The sequence below is a fragment of the Molossus molossus genome, unplaced genomic scaffold (assembly GCF_014108415.1).
Source record: "Molossus molossus isolate mMolMol1 unplaced genomic scaffold, mMolMol1.p scaffold_m16_p_1, whole genome shotgun sequence".
Taxonomy (NCBI): Eukaryota; Metazoa; Chordata; class Mammalia; order Chiroptera; family Molossidae; genus Molossus; species Molossus molossus.
This window is the reverse complement of record NW_023425344.1, coordinates 87,679,524-87,698,989: the sequence shown is the minus strand read 5'-3', so window position 1 is coordinate 87,698,989 and position 19,466 is coordinate 87,679,524. Positions and strand designations below refer to the sequence as shown.

The 19,466-nt window shown below is 38.0% G+C and overlaps 1 protein-coding gene across 1 annotated transcript in view; it reads right to left on the bottom strand.

The window, feature by feature from the left end:
* The window catches only part of LOC118632747 (glutamyl aminopeptidase), a 113,798-nt gene that overhangs the window by 49,641 nt on the left and 44,691 nt on the right, over window positions 1-19,466 (bottom strand). The window contains exons 5-10 of the mRNA XM_036265962.1: window positions 17,450-17,604; window positions 16,425-16,538; window positions 12,883-13,017; window positions 10,083-10,148; window positions 4,555-4,620; window positions 4,274-4,425 (exon numbers count right to left, since the gene is read on the bottom strand). Of these exons, the coding sequence (XP_036121855.1) occupies window positions 4,274-4,425; window positions 4,555-4,620; window positions 10,083-10,148; window positions 12,883-13,017; window positions 16,425-16,538; window positions 17,450-17,604 (688 nt within the window). The remainder of the gene's footprint in view (window positions 1-4,273; window positions 4,426-4,554; window positions 4,621-10,082; window positions 10,149-12,882; window positions 13,018-16,424; window positions 16,539-17,449; window positions 17,605-19,466) is intronic.

Here is a 19,466-nt window from a genome sequence, read left to right as displayed (position 1 = left end):
TCTTCTGCAAGACCTGCTTGATATTGTACCTTTTTCTGTGTGATTTCCCACTTCCCAGTCCCCTACCAGTCTTTCCTAGAAACACTTCCTAATGAATGACTTTCACTCGAATGAACACCTCAGGGTCTGCTTTTATGGAAGCCAACCTAAGAGGATCCCTTGTAGTTTCTCAACAGACAAAGAAGCATTTTTTAAAGTCACATCCTACCCACACATTTCACTCTTCAACTGCTCTGCCGATCTGGCGCTACATGTAAACTACTAACATTGCATTCCTCCTTGCCTTTCCCTGATGCTGAGCTGACTGAAACAACAGAGCGTTCGGTGTCCGGATGCCCCATGCACACACCCAGGATTTCACATTTCAAGCACTCCTCTAAAACATGGTGTCTGGAACGCCACTGTGCCTAAAAGTGGGCATAAGTTACACTACTACGGTCATGTTAAAAATATTGTTCTGAGTTCTGTTAGAGTATCATTAAGACTAAAAGGATTAATTTTCACTAAGGAAACTAACTGTACAATTTTATAGTTTTAGAATCACTTACAGGATCTAATCTAATTGAAGCTGGGTAAAATAATAGACTAGAGCTTACAAAATGTCAAGTGATGGAAATTACAAAACTGAAATAATAGAGTCTCCTATATGTTATCTAAAATTCAGAAGTATCAGATTTCATTTTTCAAAGTATAATTCACTTTTGTCTTTATATCCAATAATATAAAAGGCTCTAGCAGAATTAAATACAGCCAGTTTAATTTTCACTAAGGAGACTGACTTTGGCCCAAAATAGCACATCTACTCCCAACCTTCCACATTGAGTGGACTGTTGGAGACATGAGCTTGCCCAACAGAGGATTTCCCCAGTGGAGACGTGAAACTGGCCTATTTCTAAGAGATGGTTGAGGCCATAGTGCTAAAACCATAATTTATACATGTGTGGGCCATTTGGATTATAAAATGTTTCTGGTCAGTAAGGATTCCCTAATCTTAGGATATTTTTAAGCAGCGAGAAAAGGGAGTGTGTATACAACTTAACTGACAACATTGTCTACCAGACAGGATTATAACTGAACTGAGAGAGCAGATAGACACTAGGGTTGGAGAAAGAATTCATTACTTTCTGGGGGCACAAAAGAATATATTACAATCTAAGTTTTCAATCAAGTGAAAAATAAGAATGAGTGACTTTTGTTATGTTTTTTTCTCACTTATTTGCTCAGGAGATACTACCATTTTTTTTTTTTATCCTCACCCAAGGACATTTTTTGCATTTATCTTTAGGTAGAGCAGGAGGGAGAGAGGAAGAAAGAAAGAGAAAAAAAACATCAGTGTGAGAGAGACATATCGACTGATTGCCACCCATACAACCTCAACCAGGGCTGGGGACGAACTGCAACCGAGGTATGTGCCCTTAGCGGGAACCAAACCCTGGACTCTCTGGACCACAGGCCGACACTTTAACAGCTGAGCCAAACCGGCCAGGGCTACAACCAATTTTTAACAAATGTTCTCAGCAAGGACAGATCTGTTTTCTAGGTTTATTTTTCTATGTATATATAACTTATGCTTTTTAAAAAAAATGGAACAAGTGAATTGACTTTATGATTAACGGTCACTAAAAATTATGCATCTATGAACCCAAATAAAATAAAAACAGCATCTGAAGGTAGAAACTAAAGAAAATATTAAAGAAAAGTGTAAAATGATACTATAGTTCCAATTTAAAGATTTATTATGACGCCCTGGCTGGTTTGGCTCAGCGGTAGAGCGTCAGCCTGCAGTCCAGAGTGACCCGGGTTTGGTTCCCGCTAAGGACATGTACCTCGATTGCAGTTTGTCCCCAGCCCTGGTTGGGTCATGTGGGTGGCAACCACTCGATGTGTCCCTTTCACGTCGATGTTTCTCTCTCTCTTTCTCTTCCTCTCTCTCCTTCCCACTCTATCTGAACAAAAAAATAAATAAAGATTTATTATGACTTAAGAAGTAATTTTAGACCTGATGATATATTTAGTTCACTTGGAAATAAATTTGATTTTTGTTTGTGTGGAGAGAAATCCATAACTAAGGAGCAGTTTTTAAAAATCCAATTCTCCCAGTTCAAAAATAATGTTAACATGTCTTGGGCTCAGGGAATCAGTGGGCATATGTGACAGAAGGAAGCAATTACTGTGACGCTCTCCCGTTGGAAGTTGGTCTCTCAAGAGAGAAATATTTTTTACATTTTAATATCCAAAACCTGTTAAATAGCAGTTCTAAATACGGCCAATCTAATTTGCGAGAGTATGAAACAGTAACTATAAAATAAATAGTTTATAGTTAACAGGACAATCATAGACTTTATGATGATGGTTTTTGTCATTGAATTATCACCTGATAAAAGTCACCTCTATGTTTCAATCCATTCATATATTCAGAGAAGAAAAGAGTGGGGGGGGGAGGAAGACGTTTTTTCCATTGTAGTTTTGCTTTCCAAAACAAACAAAAGATAAAGAAGTATATACAGACACACCCTGACTGATCTCATTCAGTCTAGGAACTCAAATTCTCCTGTTTTGGCGAAAACTATTCATTTCCAGAACTTGGATTATACTAAGATACTCCATTTCTCCGAATTTCCTTTATTCTGGGAGAGCAGACTGTCTGAAGTTTCCGGGCGCTAGATGCCCTGTTTGCTAGATCCCCTCTCTTCCTCTTTTACTGATGTTTTCACATTTTCTCTCTCTCCTCCAAACCCCTTGGAGTGCAGACTTAGTAACTTTCTAAGAAGTGCTGTGTGGAAAGCACTTTCTGGGATTGCGTGTCTGAAAATGTCTTTACTGTGCTTTTTTGCATTTCATTTCGTTTTACTGGGTAGAGAATTAGAGGTCGAAAACATTGTTTGCTTCACCATTTTAGATGATTGCTTCATTTTCTTCTTGCGTTCAGGGTTGCTGTGAAGAAGACTAATACCACACTAACTCATGTGTCTTGGTTTTCTGAAATTCTGTGAAGATGTAGCTACATATGTGTGTACTCAATAGAAAAACATGTGTATTCAATGGGGCCTTTTCATCAGAATCCTTGTGTCTTTTATTATTTCTTTGATATAATTTGCCCCTCAAGTTGTCTTGTTATCTTTGCTTTATATTTTCAGAGAATTCCCCCGATTTATTACTAGTTGGTCTATTCATTTTTTACAACCAAAATTTAATGTTCCAGATATCTTTTGTGTTCTCAGTTTGTCATTTCAAAGACATTCTGCTCTTAGTTAACGGGTATAATAGTTTCTTTGATCTTTCACTCTATTCCATACATTTATTTTGTTTCTTCAGTTATGTTTCTTAAAGAGAGAGGTGTTTTGTTTGTTCACGTGAGATTTTACCTTTTATGCTTTTAGATTATATATATATATATGGTCCATTCATATTTAGGAAAGAAGGACTAAATTCATTATTCTTGGTCTTTTGTAGGTAACCCCCCTACTGTTGAGAAGGGAGTTCTATTTCTGAAACAGTCTTCTCCACTGAACAGGAAGTCTGGCTGGGAGCTCTGTGCACGAACAAGGGGAGCTGGTAGCTGCTCCCATCCATCCTGCAAATGCCATAACGAGGGGAGCTTTACATCTCTACCTAAGGGAAATCCTCAGCTCTTCTTCACCGATTAGACCATTTCTTTAGGGAAGAAAAAAGCCCTCTGGATTTTTGTCTTTGGTCGTTGTCAGACTTCTGAGAGCTCTGTACAGAGGAAAGGACGGCAGTCGATGAAGGGAAGGAAGGGGGAGGTCTGATGGCACAGTGTCCTGAGTTACCTTCGAATTAATTGCCTCTGTTCAGCCTCACTTCTCAGTCCTGTCCCCACTCTCCATGCGACGCTGCGCCCAGAGCCGGCCTAGGGCTGAGGAAGACCAGCCTCCACGTCTCCTGCGAGTCCCCTCTCCTCCGCCGCACCTTCCTCGGTTTGTATTTGTCCACATTTCTCCTTCTGCGTCTCTTCTTCTAGAATTCTAATGTACCATAGCCTCTTCCCTTTATTTTATTTTTTGACTTTTATGACTTTATCTCTCTCAGCACTTGTATTTCTTTATTCAGTAGTTTCTGGGAAGAACAGGACTTGGGTGCATTTTGAATCTGTAGTCCACGGAGCTATTTCAAATGCCTTTGTTTCCCTAAAGACACAGTGCTTTTTATATGATCACCCGTCAATCAGGCACTGAAGAGCAAGATCGAAGCAAGTGGTCATTATTTCCATCAAATTTCTGCTTTTCCCTCGAAATGCATTATAGAGCCTTACCCAAGATCTGAATGTGGCAGAGAAGGGTCAGCTCTTGAGTCCAACAGAAAGCGTTTCTGCTTGATGTTCCTATTCTCTCTCACGTCAAGCACAGGATAACCCATCTGCTTGGTCCAGGTGTCCATTACTTCTGACACGGGTAGATTACTTGCCTGAGGTTTAAAAAACATGGAGAATAATTAACAAACAAGGGGAAATAAAAAGATAAATAATCAGATAAATAAATAATTGATAAATCATTTGGTAATGAAACAAATATTTGGAGATATACTCTTCCTTACCTCTTTAAGTGCTTCCCAAAAATCTGAAGTTTTTGCATTCCTAAATTGGAATCTTTTCAAATAAATCTGTATGTGAAAGACAACATGTACTTTAGGAGTCAATGTTTGCTTTTCATATACTTCCACAACATGAGCTGAACCCCTAGACATATTTCACTCAGATGCATAATATAGCAAGTGTACCTAGAATGAAAAGCAAATACAGTATGAAAAACATTTCTAATCTATAAAAATGCTGTATAAACAATAACTTATTTGGAAAGCATAAGGAATATTTTTTTCTTATTAATGATATAGTTTGTTTGTTTGTTTGTTTGTTTGTTTGTTTTTTAGTCTAATGGAATTATGGACAACAGAGAGAAAGAGTTTCACTTTTCAGGACAAGGAACATAACATACTTAAGGGGAGTGAAGTCAGCCAACAGCTATCCATAGCATTTATGATTCACTGTGAAGAGTGATCCATATTTCTACGATCCTTATTTAGTGATGTTAAACTGTCCGCTACTGGCTGCATCCCCTACCTTCATTTAAAGTGGTGTTTTCTCATCTCAGACACTATATGACCCCATCACACACACAGGTGATTGAGGTAATATGCAAACATAAAACAAATGAACTTGACTCTAAGCCAAGGCTCTGCAAACTTTTTCTATAAAAAGCTATATACCAAGGATTTATGCATTGTAGGCCATACAATCTCTGTTGCAACTACTCAACTCTGCCTCCATAGCAGAGAAGCAGCCAGAAGTGATATGTAAGTGAATGAGCATGGCTGTCTCCCAGTAAACCTTATTTGTGCACACTGATATTGGAGTTCCACATCACTTTCGTGTGCATGAAATAATCTTCTTTAGGTTTTTTTCGGCCATTTAAAATTTTAGAAATAATTTTGTTTGCAGACCTTACAAAAATGAATGCTGGACCGATTTTGCCTGCAGGCAGTTTACAGACCCCTGGTCTAAAGAAATGAATATACAACCTTTGAATAATGGTGGTGATGGTGGTGGTGAATAAATCGGGGGAATTATTCACTTTAAAGAATGCCTTTACTTTTCAACTATTTTTAAAACAGAAATTTTTAACTAGAAGGCAATTCTATTTACAATAGATATGCATATGAGTTTTCAGATGTAATGTGACTTATCCCAAGGGAAAATTCCCTGCCTTCTCCTAATCTCATCACTGAGCACCCCTTGTGGTTCTCCAGGAAACCTGCCAAGCTTGCACAGTATCACGCCTCTGTCACTCTCTAGTGACATTTATAATGTGGAAGTCTTTGATAGAAGCAGAAGCTTCTTAAATATTCTCTGAGCCCGCAAAGAAAATAACTAGTGGTTGACTTGGCACATTTAATTTTCACTCTAAATTGCTTTCATTTTCAGGAGGTACTGCACCTACGTCACATTATGTTCTAAATTCCTTTTCTTTTCAGGCACAGAGAGATAAAACCATATTAGCGGGACTGCTCCCTGAAGCCGGAACGGGCGGAGGCCAGCTTGGAATTTGGCCTTCAGATGTCCTCTTCCGGTCTGCACGGCCACTGGAGGGCAGGCGAGGAAGGGAGAAGAAACCACGGGCACGTACTCTGTGTCAATTTCAGGTATTCATTCCAGAGCTTGCACAAATCATTTTATCATAATAAAATCAATGGATACTTGGAATAGTAGTAAATATAACCATAGATACCTATTAATGACAAGTTCTAGTGAACAGTAACTTCTTAAAATTAATTTAGAGGAGTTTGTTAGTGTTTTCACAATGTCTTAAGCTTAGAAATGAGCAACCTTGGAACTGGAAGGGACCTTAAATATTATTTAACACAGCTCCTACATTTGGGGGGTAGTGAAGGAAACTGGGGCATAAAGGGGTGAACAGATTTGCCTGAGATTACCTGAAAAAAAATTCTGAATCCTGGACCCATTTGTGGGGTTTTTGTCACTACAGTTATTGTTATGTTTTATTTTTTTTAATTGATTTTAGAGAGAGAAAGAGAGGGAGAAACGTTGATTTGTTGTTGCATTTATTTATGTATTCATTGATTACTTCTTTACAGGCCCCAAGCAGGGATAGAACCTTCACCTTGTCCTATCAGGACAATGTTCTAACCAACTAAACTACCCAGCCAGAGCTATTAATTTTTTTAATTGCACTTTCTTGCTTCTACTGAACTAGAGGCTAAATGGACATTTATACAAACAGTATATTAAAGGTACCCATTTTAGTCATACAGATGGCTAAAGATGCTCAACATCACTAATCATCAGAAAAATGCAAATTAAAAGCACTGTGAGATAGCACGTCACACCTGTCTGAATGGCTATAATCGGTAAATCAACAAACAAGTGTTGGCGGGAATGTAGAAAAAGAAAACCCTAGTGCACTGTTGGTGGGAATGCAGATTGGTGCAGACACTATGGAAAACAGTATGGAAATTCCTCAAAAAATTAAAAATGGAATTGCCTTATGACCCAGCAATTCCACTTTTGGGTATATATCTGAAAAAACCCCAAACACTAATTCTAAAGAATATATGTAACCCTATATTCATTGACAATAGCCAAGATATGGAAGCAAACCAAATGTCTATCGATAGATGAGTGAATAAAAAATCTGTGGTACATATATACAATAAAATATTACTCAGCCATAAAAAATGAACTCCTGCTGTTTATGACAGTATGGATGAACCTAGAAGGTATTATGTTAAGTGAAATAAGTCATTTGGAGAAAGACAAATACTATGTGATTTCACTTATATGTGGAATCTAAAGAACAAAATAAATGAACAAAGTTGAAACAGACTCACAGACACAGAGAACAGACTGATGGTTGTCAGAGGGGATGAGGTTTGGGGGAACTGGGAGAAAAAGCTGAAGGAATTAAGAAGTACAAATTGGTAGTTACAAAATAGTCACAGAGATGTAAAGTACAGCATAGGGAATATAGTCAATAATATTGTAAGAACTATGAATGGTATCTGATGGGTACTGGAAATATCAGAAAGAGCAGTTTGTAAACTACATGATTGTCTAACCACTATGCTGCATACCTGAAACTAATACAAAATAATATTAAATGTAAAAAAAAAGGTACCCATTTTATTTAATCTAGATTTGTACTTCTGAATGTTCTATTTCTTCACCTTGAAAAATCACAATTCCAGTCTAAATTTCATGATGACCTAAGTCAACCAGTAATAGTCCCTCATTAGTTGGTACCAGTGAACACAAAAGGAAAGGGACAATGTTTCTATTACTAGGATCGCAGAAGGGAATGGACATTTTTCATCTGAGCTATTCCTATCATCTCAGGGATACTACTGATAACCATGAGAAAAAGAAAAGGCAGATATATTTCTCAGCTTTTATTTCATGACCATATACTGGTATGAATGTCTCATTATCTATAATGCTTTTTTTTTTTATGTACGAGCACAGCCTTAAAGATTTTCCAGTTTTTGTTCTTATTTCCCCTCACTTGCTGTGTTGTCTAAGTTAGGCTCGGGGAAAGGTGAAGAACATGAAAGAGAACAGACAGTTGGCCATCCCCAAAGTCAGTGCCACACCCAGTTAGCTAATAGTAACTTTGGGCATAAAGTTAGTATTTGCAAGGGAGAGTCTTGAACAATGTCACAGATTGTGATAACTCAATGAGGGACTCTGTTTAGATCATTGAACTACGTGAAGGAATGTTCCAACTGGTTTAAGAGCTTATTGAGGATTATTGAGTGTGGCCTATATTGATTATATACTCATTTCAAATATTAGCTAGTGTTTGAAGATTGAAGAAAAACAGCTCATGTTTTGCATTTTTATTGCAAATTTGCTCCCTAGCACTATAATAGTATAAAAAATTATGATCTCTTCTTTCTAGTTCAGCTTTTGGCACCATCTATAATTACTGTTAGAGTGAAGGCAGAGTTTTAGCTTGAAAAATATTAGTGTTAGGACAGGGTTTTTAATTAGTTATACCACTGATACTGGGCTACAGAAAATACAATAGTGTCACTGAATTGTTAGAATAGCAACTCACCTTTAAAGACTCTTTTGGTATTTTCCTAAAACAGTTAAATATGGAAAAGCATGTAATTTAAAGTCACCTTTGAAGAACCCAAGAATGTGTTCTTTACTAGTTTAATTTAAAATGAAAAGTATGCAAATAGAATTTTAACTTAATGTTTAAAAACTAATTGTCTGTTTATTTCTATAGTCTATGTTATTTATTATAGACTATTCACTCATTCATTCAAGAAACGTGTTGGGGATCTCCTAACATGTGGTGCGTTCTATTAGGCGCTGGAGTATATGCAAAGATACGGATGGCAGAGTTCCTCACTAAAGATGGTGACAGTGAGAGAAAACAGGGTGGAATCTGAGTTTGAAGCTGACGAAAGATGTTTTAATGCACATGTAAGAACAAGCACATGGCTTCTCTCCCTCTACCTACTGTCTATACAGAGTACATTATTCATAGGATAGAAGGAGAAGAAGATACTGATGTGCTCCCTGAATATTTCCTAAATCCTGGTCTTACTTCTTACCTTAATAGTTATCTGGGACTTTTAGTACTGTGCTGGGCAGAAGAAGACCATTTCCTTTTGAGGTAGTGGAGAAAGTACTACATGCCACATAAGCAGACGTGGTGGCAGCGAGAGGTACAGAATGGTGGGCAGGCCCTGTTTGGGAAGTCACTGTGCTGATGCTCTGTGGGAAGGCTAGCAGGACCATTGTGCGGAGCTGTGTTCTGCTTTGTGGGCTGGGCACCAACAGCACTGCTCCGCCCAACCACCTGGGATGTCGGAGTAGGGAGGATGGAGGCAGAAGGCAAACACTAGGAAGACAGTTCCATCTCTAGGCTGCACTGGGACCAGCCTGCAGATAGGACTACGGACACATCGTAGCTACTTTGGCAATATACCACCCTGAGAGAATTGGCTTCGAGTCTGCTGGAAGAACAAAATGAAACCGAAACATCTAATGAGAGTAATAAGCTTAAGTGGGATACACAAAATGCTTTAGAAAGTTTATTGGCATTTCTATTTTCAAAAGGAAGCAGGTGCTTTTCATTCACTGACTCCATCATAACAAGAATGTTTATGTTAGTCATTTTCAAATCCAGGAATAAGGAAAAGGTCTTTCTAGAATCTCCAAGAGAAGATTTATTTATTTTTATTTATTTTTTTGGTACGTGCCCCTAGCAGGAACCGAACCCAGGACTCTCTGGTCCGCAGGCCGATGCTCCAACTGCTGAGCCAAACCGGCCAGGGCTCTAAGAGAAGACTTTAATAGATAGGTTTATATTTTTATATCATGTTGCTACCGACCAAAGAAGTAATATGTTTAAAATGCTCCATGAAACATCTGCCACATGGTAATCACTTTTAATGTTTTGCAATGTTATCTATCCCTGACTAATGAAAGTTAAAGTAAAAAGGGAATTGCCCTTAATTAATCACATATCTTAACATTCATCATCCACATATCAATGTAGTTTACTTTTAATATCATTAAAAATAATAAATTGTACCTGGCATCCTTTTTGAAATTTCTCTGGTGTCATCCAGTCTTCAATCATTCTCAAAATGGAAGCTCCCTATGATGAAAAAGAACAAGAAAGTAAACTAATAAAAGATACATAGTGGACAAATATCAGTAATTATTATCGTGACTAGTATTTCATGATCATATTTATGAGATTTCTTAAAGATGCTGCTGCTAAATTATATGGTTATAGCCTTTTGACTTTAGGGTAAAAATTCAACTTGGCACACCCCCTTTATCTGTGCTTCTAAAATAACTTAAAGGAAAGGAGAAATCGAAATTGATAAAATGGCCAGCATTTCAGTGACTTGAGGTTCAGCTAATTATTGTACTTCACAAAATGAACCAGCAGAGGGGGCTTTTTTTAATGAAAGAGGAGAGAAATTTTTAGAAAAATGTTCTTTCATGAATAAGAAAAACAGTTTCAGGATATAATTTTGGCGACTTATAATGTATATTTAAATACTTGAAAAAGAATTATATTTAACAGAGTGAAGTAGATATTTGAGAAATTGTCTGGTCAAATCGTTTAATATAGATATACGATTTAGACATCAAATCCTTCCCTTCCAAAGTGGTTTATCTCATTGGGATTTCTTTAGTCTGAAGAATCTGCTGTCTACATTCTTTCCACATGTTACAATGTTGGCACTAAAGTTTCCTATTAATAGAATTTTAAATCAATTTTCAAGTAACTGACCAGAAAGACATTAAAGTTAGTAATTTTTACTATAATTTACTGAGTACTATAAATTATTTTTGTACATAGAATAATTAGGAAAATCTATTTCTGACCTATTTTAAACCCATGGCGTATTCAGGACTCAGGAAAAAACTGATTCAATAAATATAAACTTTCTCTTTCTTTTTTTTCTTTTTCAATCGATCTCTTTATTATTGGGCAATGTTTTTCTTTTTTTATTATTATTATTAATTTATTTTTGTTACAGATGTTTCTCCTTTTTTTCCCATTGGTACCCTCCTCCCCATGTCCCCCACCCCGTTCCAAGCTTTGTTGTTCGTGTCCATCGGTTATGCGTACATGCATATAAGTTCTGTGGTTTATCTCTTCCCTCCCACCACCCCCTTTTCTGAGGGTTGTCAGTCTGTACCCTACTTCCACATCTCTGGGTATATCTTGTTCCTCAGACTGTTATGTTCATTATATTCCACAAATAAGTGATATCATATCATGTGATATTTGTCTTTCTCTGTTTGGCTTGTTTCGCTTAGGATAATACTCTCCAGGTCCCTCCTGTCATCTCAAAGGATAAGAGATCTTTCTTTCTTACAGCTGCACAGTACGAGAATATACTCTGGCCCAGCCAGTGTGCTCAGTAGCTGAACATTGACCCATGCACCAAGAGGTCGCTGGTTTGATTCCCGGTCAGGGTACATGCCCAGGTTGTCGGCCCAATCCCCAGGGTGGAGGGCATGTTGGAGGCCAAAGGTGGCTGATCAGTGGTCTCTCTCATTGATGTTTCTATCTGTCTCTCCCTCTCCCTCCTTCTCTCTCTTAAAATCAGTAAAGGAAAAAAAAACTTTTTAAATATACTCCGGATTGTAAACTTCCATTTAAACAGAAAGGTGAAAAACAATCACTGACAGTGTGCAAGAAAGCTCAGTAAAAGAAGCCTGAAAAATGCCGTAGGAATAATATGAGAGGAAAAGACAAAAAAAGATGATGCTATACATTTCAAATACTAGTATATAGAAGGTTTTTTCTTTTACTCAAGTCAATTGTATCTAATATACACTTTAGTAATTATAATATTTTGTCTTATAGAAAACTTTAGATATCACTCAGAATAACACAATATATTCATTTTCAGTGGCATTCGGGCAACTTAACATAGAAGGTAAACTCTAAGGAGATGGAAAATGACAAAATCATGCTGTATTCAGGTATGAATATGTTTAGAGGAGAAGTTACAGGACATCTGGGGAAAATGGGTAACATAAAACTTTGGGTCACTACAGATTTTTTTCAGCCACTTTTCATAAAATTATAATGGATAAAACTGCCCTATTTACATGTTAACAAAGTCATCATTAAGTTTTATCTAAACATGGATAAAAGTAATTCCTCCACACTGAGTTGGGTTTATATACTTATTAGAAACACTAAAGGACTCTATTAGAAAAGGTGTCCACAGATATGGCATTTCGCATTGACCACATGGGCAAAAGAAGATTTTCTGCCTTTTTTTTTTTTTTTTTTTATCCTCACCCGAGGACATTTTTCCATTTTTTGTTCAGGTAGAGTGGGAGGGAGAGAGAGGAACAGAGAGAGAGAGAAACATCGATGTGAAAGGGACACATCGAGTGGCTGCCACCCGCGCAACCGACCAGGGCCGGGGACAAACTGCAACCGAGGTATGCGCCCTTAGCGGGAACCGAACCCGGGTCTCTCAGGACCGCAGGCCGACGCTCTAACCGCTGAGCCAAACCGGCCAGGGCGATTTTCTGCCTTTTAAAAAGTCAAATAAAACTATGTAAAGTTTGATGCTTAAAGTGTAAATATTCAATTATCAGAAAGAGAGCTGTTATAAACAAAAGTGGAAAGAGAAATTTTTTAAAATCTGATTCAAAATCCCAAGACAATGATCGGCATTGATCGGTTTCATTGAAGAGTACAAGTTATTGAATAGTCAGCACTCAGAATAAGTTTAATTTTCTAAAGCCCGTTCACATAGTCTAACCATCTTACCATCATTTTTAGGCATTTACTAAAAGAAAAGTCACTAAGCAGGAAGATATTAGGAACAAGGCCGTATTTTACCCACCTTGCTGTAGGATATTCCATCAAAAGCAGATGTTATTTCATCAGGATTTGAGACGGTGACAACAATTGGGTGTGAAGATATCAAAGAATCATCTCCTTGGACAGGTAGTACATCTTCAAGTAACATCTGGTCCCGCTAAAATGACAGAATGAACCAACAAAATTTAGTATTTTATTTACACTGCTTCCTATTTCAACATAACATGTATATAACACAAATTGGAGGAAATGAATATAAATGACTCAAATTATTTAAAACAAGCATCAGGTGTTCAAATTAATCATATTTTACACTAGTTGATCTATACTGATCTTATTACCTTCTCCTGTTTATACCTCCTTTGACTTTGCCTCTATATTGCCAAGAAGACATAATAAGCATCTGTGAATTCTGTTTCTCTTACTTCCGTGTGACCTGCGGCATGGGCTGAACTTTTTAAGCCCTATTTCCATATCTGTGCAATGGGAAGGATGCTATCGCCTCACAGGTTTGTTCTAAGAAAGGAGGAAGTATGTTAACCAAAAATTGATGTTTGGGTTTTAAAAAAATGTTTTGTCAACTAATCATTGGAATTTGGATGATATGTAATTAATTGAAGAAAACATTAACTTGTGCTTTAGTTCTAATCAACAATCATCTTCTCATTCCAGTCCTGTTTTCTCACCAAAATGGAGTTGTTGAGTGGACTAGCCCTATGGTCAGACTTCCTTGGTTCAAAGCTCAGTTTTTCCATTTTCTCGATATGTAGGTTTAAACAAGTTCTCCTGCCTGTTTAATGATGGCATTGCTTTTAGAATTGTGCGGCCGATTCAATGCACTAATGTACGGTATGCAGTTGGCACAGTACCTGGCATAGAGGGTAAACCTATCACAGCTGCTATTATTATTTTGATTTCTTTTTTATATCCTTACGCGAGGGCATTTTTGCATTTATCTTCAGATAAAGCAGGAGGGAGAGAAGGGGGAAGAGAGAGAAACATTGATGTGAGAGACACATTGACTGGCTGCCACCCACACGACCCCAACCAAGGCCGGGGACAAACTGCAACCAAGGTACGTGCCCTTTGCAGGAACCAAACCTAGGACTCTCTGGTCCGCAGGCTGATGCACTAACCACTGAGAAAACCGGCCAGGGCATATTATTTTGCTTCTTAATCAATTAGATTCTAAAATATAACTTGGTTCAATCACTACTAATAAAAAATCAAAAGCTTTATTGGTCTTACTGAATTAAAAATATTAGTTTAGCCCGGCTGGTGTGGCTCAGTGGCTGAGCGTCAACCAATGCACCAGGAGGTCACCAGTTTGATTCCTGGTCAGGGCACATGCCCAAGTTGTGGGCCCAGTCCCTAGTGGGGGGCATGCAGGAGGCGGCCAATCAATGTTCTCGCTCATCAATGTTTCTATCTCTCTCTCCCTCTCCCTCCCTGTCTGTCTAAAATCAATAAAGAAAAAATATTTTGTAAAAAATGTTAGTTTATATTTTCGGATTTTGTGATTTCCTTTTTTATAATAGGCAAGGTACAATTTCAATCAAGGTAAACTGTGAGGAATTAAGAGAATAACGTTTTCAGATGCGGATTTAGAAGTACAAAGCTTCCAAGTACACAGAAATATATTTCTACCCAAGGTCACAGAATATTAGAGTGATGACTGCCAGTCAAGGTCACTGTGACTTAGACTTTAATTTTTTCGGTCCATGTAAAACATTTAGGAAAGTAGACAGAATCCTTGTTCTCAGTTTCATAAAATTTTACTCTGGTCTAGTTGTGCTACCAATTGTCTGTGTGACAACGGGAAGTTGTATTACCTTCCTGAGCATCACATTGTCACCTGTGAAGTGAGGCTCCATCCCTGTGGTACTTAACCAGGCTCTCTTATGATGCATCTTTATTTATCGTCCTCTCTACCCACAGGACACTAATTTGGGAACTCCTTAGGGCAGAAATTTTTTATTCAGCTTTTGGGTTCTTTATAGTGTTAACTGAATCAGGAATGAATGACTGGTTGATGAACGAATGAGTTCAATCATGTGATTACATTTCATTTAAAAACTGCATACAAAATCCTTCTGGAATTTAATTGGTGTTTTTAGAACACTGAAATTGGAATGTTAAAGTATTATAGACTGTATATAACAATATTAAAACATTATACTTTTTTTATAGTATTTTGATATAGGAAGGACATCAGGTTACTTTACAGAAAATAAAATACTTTTTTCCCCATTTATATAGCTTAATTTCAATACATTACAAAATCAGCAATTATCAGCATAGATGAGTAGTTCTCAATGAGGAGATTACATTTTTGTCCCCCAGGGGACATCTACAAATATGAGAAGACATTTTTGGTTTCACAACTGGAGTGGGAGGGTTCCTGGCACGTAGCACATATTGTAGAAAGAGACCCAAGGAGCTGCTAAATACAAGACACAGGATGACAGGCCACAGTGAAGAATTATCTGGCTCCAAATGTCAACAGTTTCATGGTTAAAAACCTTGATGTAGGTTAATTCGTAAAGAAACGATTGTTACAAATTAATTTTTTCACTTTTTTTAGTAGGTTGTGGAAACTGAAAGGGCTTCAAGCATTTAATAGTGTCCTTTTATTCTGTCCAGTAGAGGGCAGTAGTCTACACAATACACAGCTGTAATGCTCTGCGTTCACACATCTACACACTTTTACTCTCATATATACAAACAGACGAGAATACTTTCACTAACTAGAAATACAAACAGATCCAGCTTTTTGGAAAGAAATATCTGTCGAGTTCATAGAAGCGCCTGTTGCAGGCCCCACAGTGGCACACAGTAAGATAGTAGTAATTACACGTACAGTTTGGGAGCTTTTACACTCACGAGGCAGAGAGCAGTGCTCTTTCACAGTGGAGAGAACTGACTCAGAGAGGATATGCAACTTGCTCAAGGTCATATTCGCTGTAAAGCATTAAAGAAATGATGCATCTAGAATTTGAACTTGAGTTGAGCTACTAAGTGTATGCTCTTACCTCTTTACCACACTATTTCAGGAACCCGTGTAAGGAAAGTCATTTACAAAATTAGGCTCAGACATTTGTGTGTGTGTGTGTGTGTATGAGAGAGAGAGAGAGAGTGGTATGTGTCCCTAGCGGGAACCGAACCCGAGACTCTCTGGTCTGCAGGCCGACGCTCAACGGCTGAGCCAAACTGGCCAGGGCGGCTCAGACATTTTTCAAAGGGTTAATACTCCAGACACTTTTTTGAACACAGAGTTGGCATTGTCTGCGCTAGCTATTTCTTTTTCCTGCCTTGACACACGTTCTTGAGTGACTCTATCAAAGGATATCCTCGGATCCTGGTGGTTAGTTGCCCTCTAGGACCTGGGCAAAGGCTCTGGGCAGGGTACAGTTCAGTACAGCCAGTTGGCTCCACCCCTTTCTCACAATAGGATTCCCAGCTGACCACTCCACTGGACCCCGGACTCAGGATCATAGTCCAAACATTTCAATCTGTTTTACATAAGAAAAATATAGATTTGGAGCTTAGGTGTGTAGGACTCACCATTTGCCATCCTTGTTCTGCACGGTTTACTCCCAGGAACTCAAAGAAGGAAGCGAAGCCTTCATTTAGCCACAGATCTTCCCACCATTCCATGGTCACAGCATTTCCAAACCACTGAAATCACAAGCAACAAAGTGGGCGTTAACTTCTCATGCCTTTGGTAGAGAGGCCTAGAAAATTTCAATACATTTGTTTGTTCATGTAAATTTTATCACTTGACACAGAAATGGGAGGTGTTCTGAGCACCTGGTTTTAAAATGATCTTAAATTGTCCTTAGTTTCTTGCCTTTATTAAAATATGGAAATATTTTCAGTTACAGGAAGGCCTCTTGTGTATTTACTAAAGGCAAAACAATGTATCTTAAAAGTTTCTCTATGGTAAAATATTTATCTTCACTAAGAAAGACTTATAGCCCTGGCCGGTTTGGCTCAGCGGTTAGAGCGTCGGCCTGCGGTCCAGAGAGACCCGGGTTCGGTTTCCGCTAAGGGCATGTACCTCGGTTGCAGTTTGTCCCCGGCCGTGATTGGGTTGTGAGGGTGGCAACCACTTGATGTGTCCCTTTCATGTCGATGTTTCTCTCTCTCTCTCCCCCACTCTATCTGAACAAAATATCAAAAAAAAAAAAAAGGAAGACTTATAGCCCTGGCTGGTTTGGCTCAGTGGTAGAGCACTGGACTGTGGACCAAAGAGTCACAGGTTTGATTCCAGTCAAGGGCACGTACCTCGGTTGTGGTTCAGTCCTTAGCCCTGGTCAGGGTTGTGAGGGAGGCAGCCAATTGCTGTGTCTCTTTTACATCGATGTCTCTCTCTCTTTCTCCCTCTCTCTCCCCCCATTCTATCTGAAGATAAAAATGGAAAAAAGTATCCTCGGGTGAGGATTTAAAAAATAAATAAAAGAAAGACTTTCAAGCAGGATTTTCTGAGTTGGCTATTTTTTAATTTGCTAAGTTATAACTTATTTCAATTATTGATGTGGTCTAAACCATGTTTTAAAATGAGCTAATCTGATGCTAAGATTCTATACCTGATGCACAAGTTCATGGGCAACCACAGTGGCCACCCTCTGCTTGTTTGATGAGGCTGACTCCTCGGGGTCATAAAGCAGGTTATTTTCCCTGTACGTGATGAGCCCCCAGTTCTCCATGGCCCCAGTGCCGAAGTCTGGAATAGCGATCTTATCTATGGAAAAAGAAAGAGCCCAGAGAGAAATACATTCTTTCCATTTGTTCATAACATTTCTTAACAACTCCAGTTCTTTGGGTGAATGTATTTTTAAAAATCTAAAAATAACTTTTCAATCTTCATGCACTCAAAATTTCCATGGCCCTTTTCCTGTTGGCTCCAGATATCAATGTGTCTTGTTTTTTAATGGCAATTTTACTAATGACCCATTTTTACTAAGGGCGATGCTCTTTTCAAGTCCTCTATAATTCTGTGTCTTTTGTTTCTCTCTGTACTTCATTTTTATTAGCTTTATAAATAATTTTCACTTAGATGACACAAAGTATCTGTTTGGGGAATAAATTGTGAAAAATTGAGGAATAAAGTTTTCAGATATGGGCTGACTTAGAAGTCCAGAGCTTCCAAGTGCACAAAAATACCCGTGTATCTGAGGTCACAGAATATTAGAAAATATAAATTCTACTTTTTCCCTAACTCTACAATTTGAGGTCAACCCGATTCCCTACACACGGAGTAACTTACCATCCATTTGTATGTATTAAATTAGCTGGATCAAGATGGAATTGACCATATTCTCTTTAAAGTCCCTTTCAAGTTCAAGATATTTAATTCTATCATAAATACATAGCCCTTATTTTTGCTGGGTCCATCATCTTAGACGTACTGCCTGATAGGAAGAGGCAGTGTTGATCAGTTCTGTGTTAAATCCCCAAACAGGAAATAAGCAGCTTGATTACTGGACCAAATTCTCCAGTTAATGAACTATAATAGGAATATAATTTCTGTATCATGACATAGAATCTAAATGAGGCACATAAATAAAAATAAATTAAAATTTCATCTAACATATAAGAAAGGCCTTTTCTGGTTAAAATAAAGATTTTTAAAGCTTTTTATAGAAGGATAGAAATGGCTATATCTCAGATGAAGGTCAAGATTATAGCTGTAGTTTCCTTTCATGTTACCTTCATCCCTAAGTTTGTTTTTTGTTTTGTTTTTCAGAAGAATACCACTTAAACAGTGGAGAAGTACTCCCCACAAGGGCTAACATTTTCCATAGTATTATGGAGTATACTTTAATTTGGAGGAGTATACTAAATGCAGAAGTCATTTCTAAGGAAAGTCTAACATAGAGTCAATTCTGAAAGAGTTGAAATGCACATAGAAATATAAAGAAGGAGGAGGAAGACAAGGAGGAAGAGAAGTTGTAGTAGTTGCAGAAGTAGTGGTTGTGCTAGTAGTTCTCATAGCAGTTGTAGCAGTTGTTACTGTAGCTATAGTGGTAATAACAGTTGCAGCAGTAGTAGTCACTGTAGCAGTGCAGAATAGAAACAGCGGCGGTGGTTGTGGTTGTGGTGGTGGTGGTTGTAACAGTTGTAGTAGTTGAAATAGCAGTATCAGTAGTGGTTGTGGAGAGGAAAGAACAAAGCGATGAGAAGACAGAAACAAATTTGTGAGATCTCCACTTCCCAGGTTTTCTTCCTGGTACAGGGAGATAAAGAAGGAAAAAAGACTTTTAAATTGATGTGCTGAACATTTCATTAAACGTTATTCTGATTTTGATGAAAAGTTGTTTCTCTTCCTGTCTCCTTCTCTATTGATAGTAGTTGCTAAGCAATCAACAAAGAAATCGAATCCACTGCTACAAGAGAACCTGAGGCACCTACAAACTTGCTTAGAGCACAGCCATTCCGAGTCGAGAAGTTGGGGTTCCAGTTGCTTTGCGTGAAGAATGATATCAAAGGCCGGGCAGAAACGGAAACAGAGAAGTCAATTGTTGGTTGCTGTTCTCTTGTCACCTTTTTTCATCTCTACGGGCATGGATATGGGTGTTCCATTTAAAGTCTTTGCTAATACTC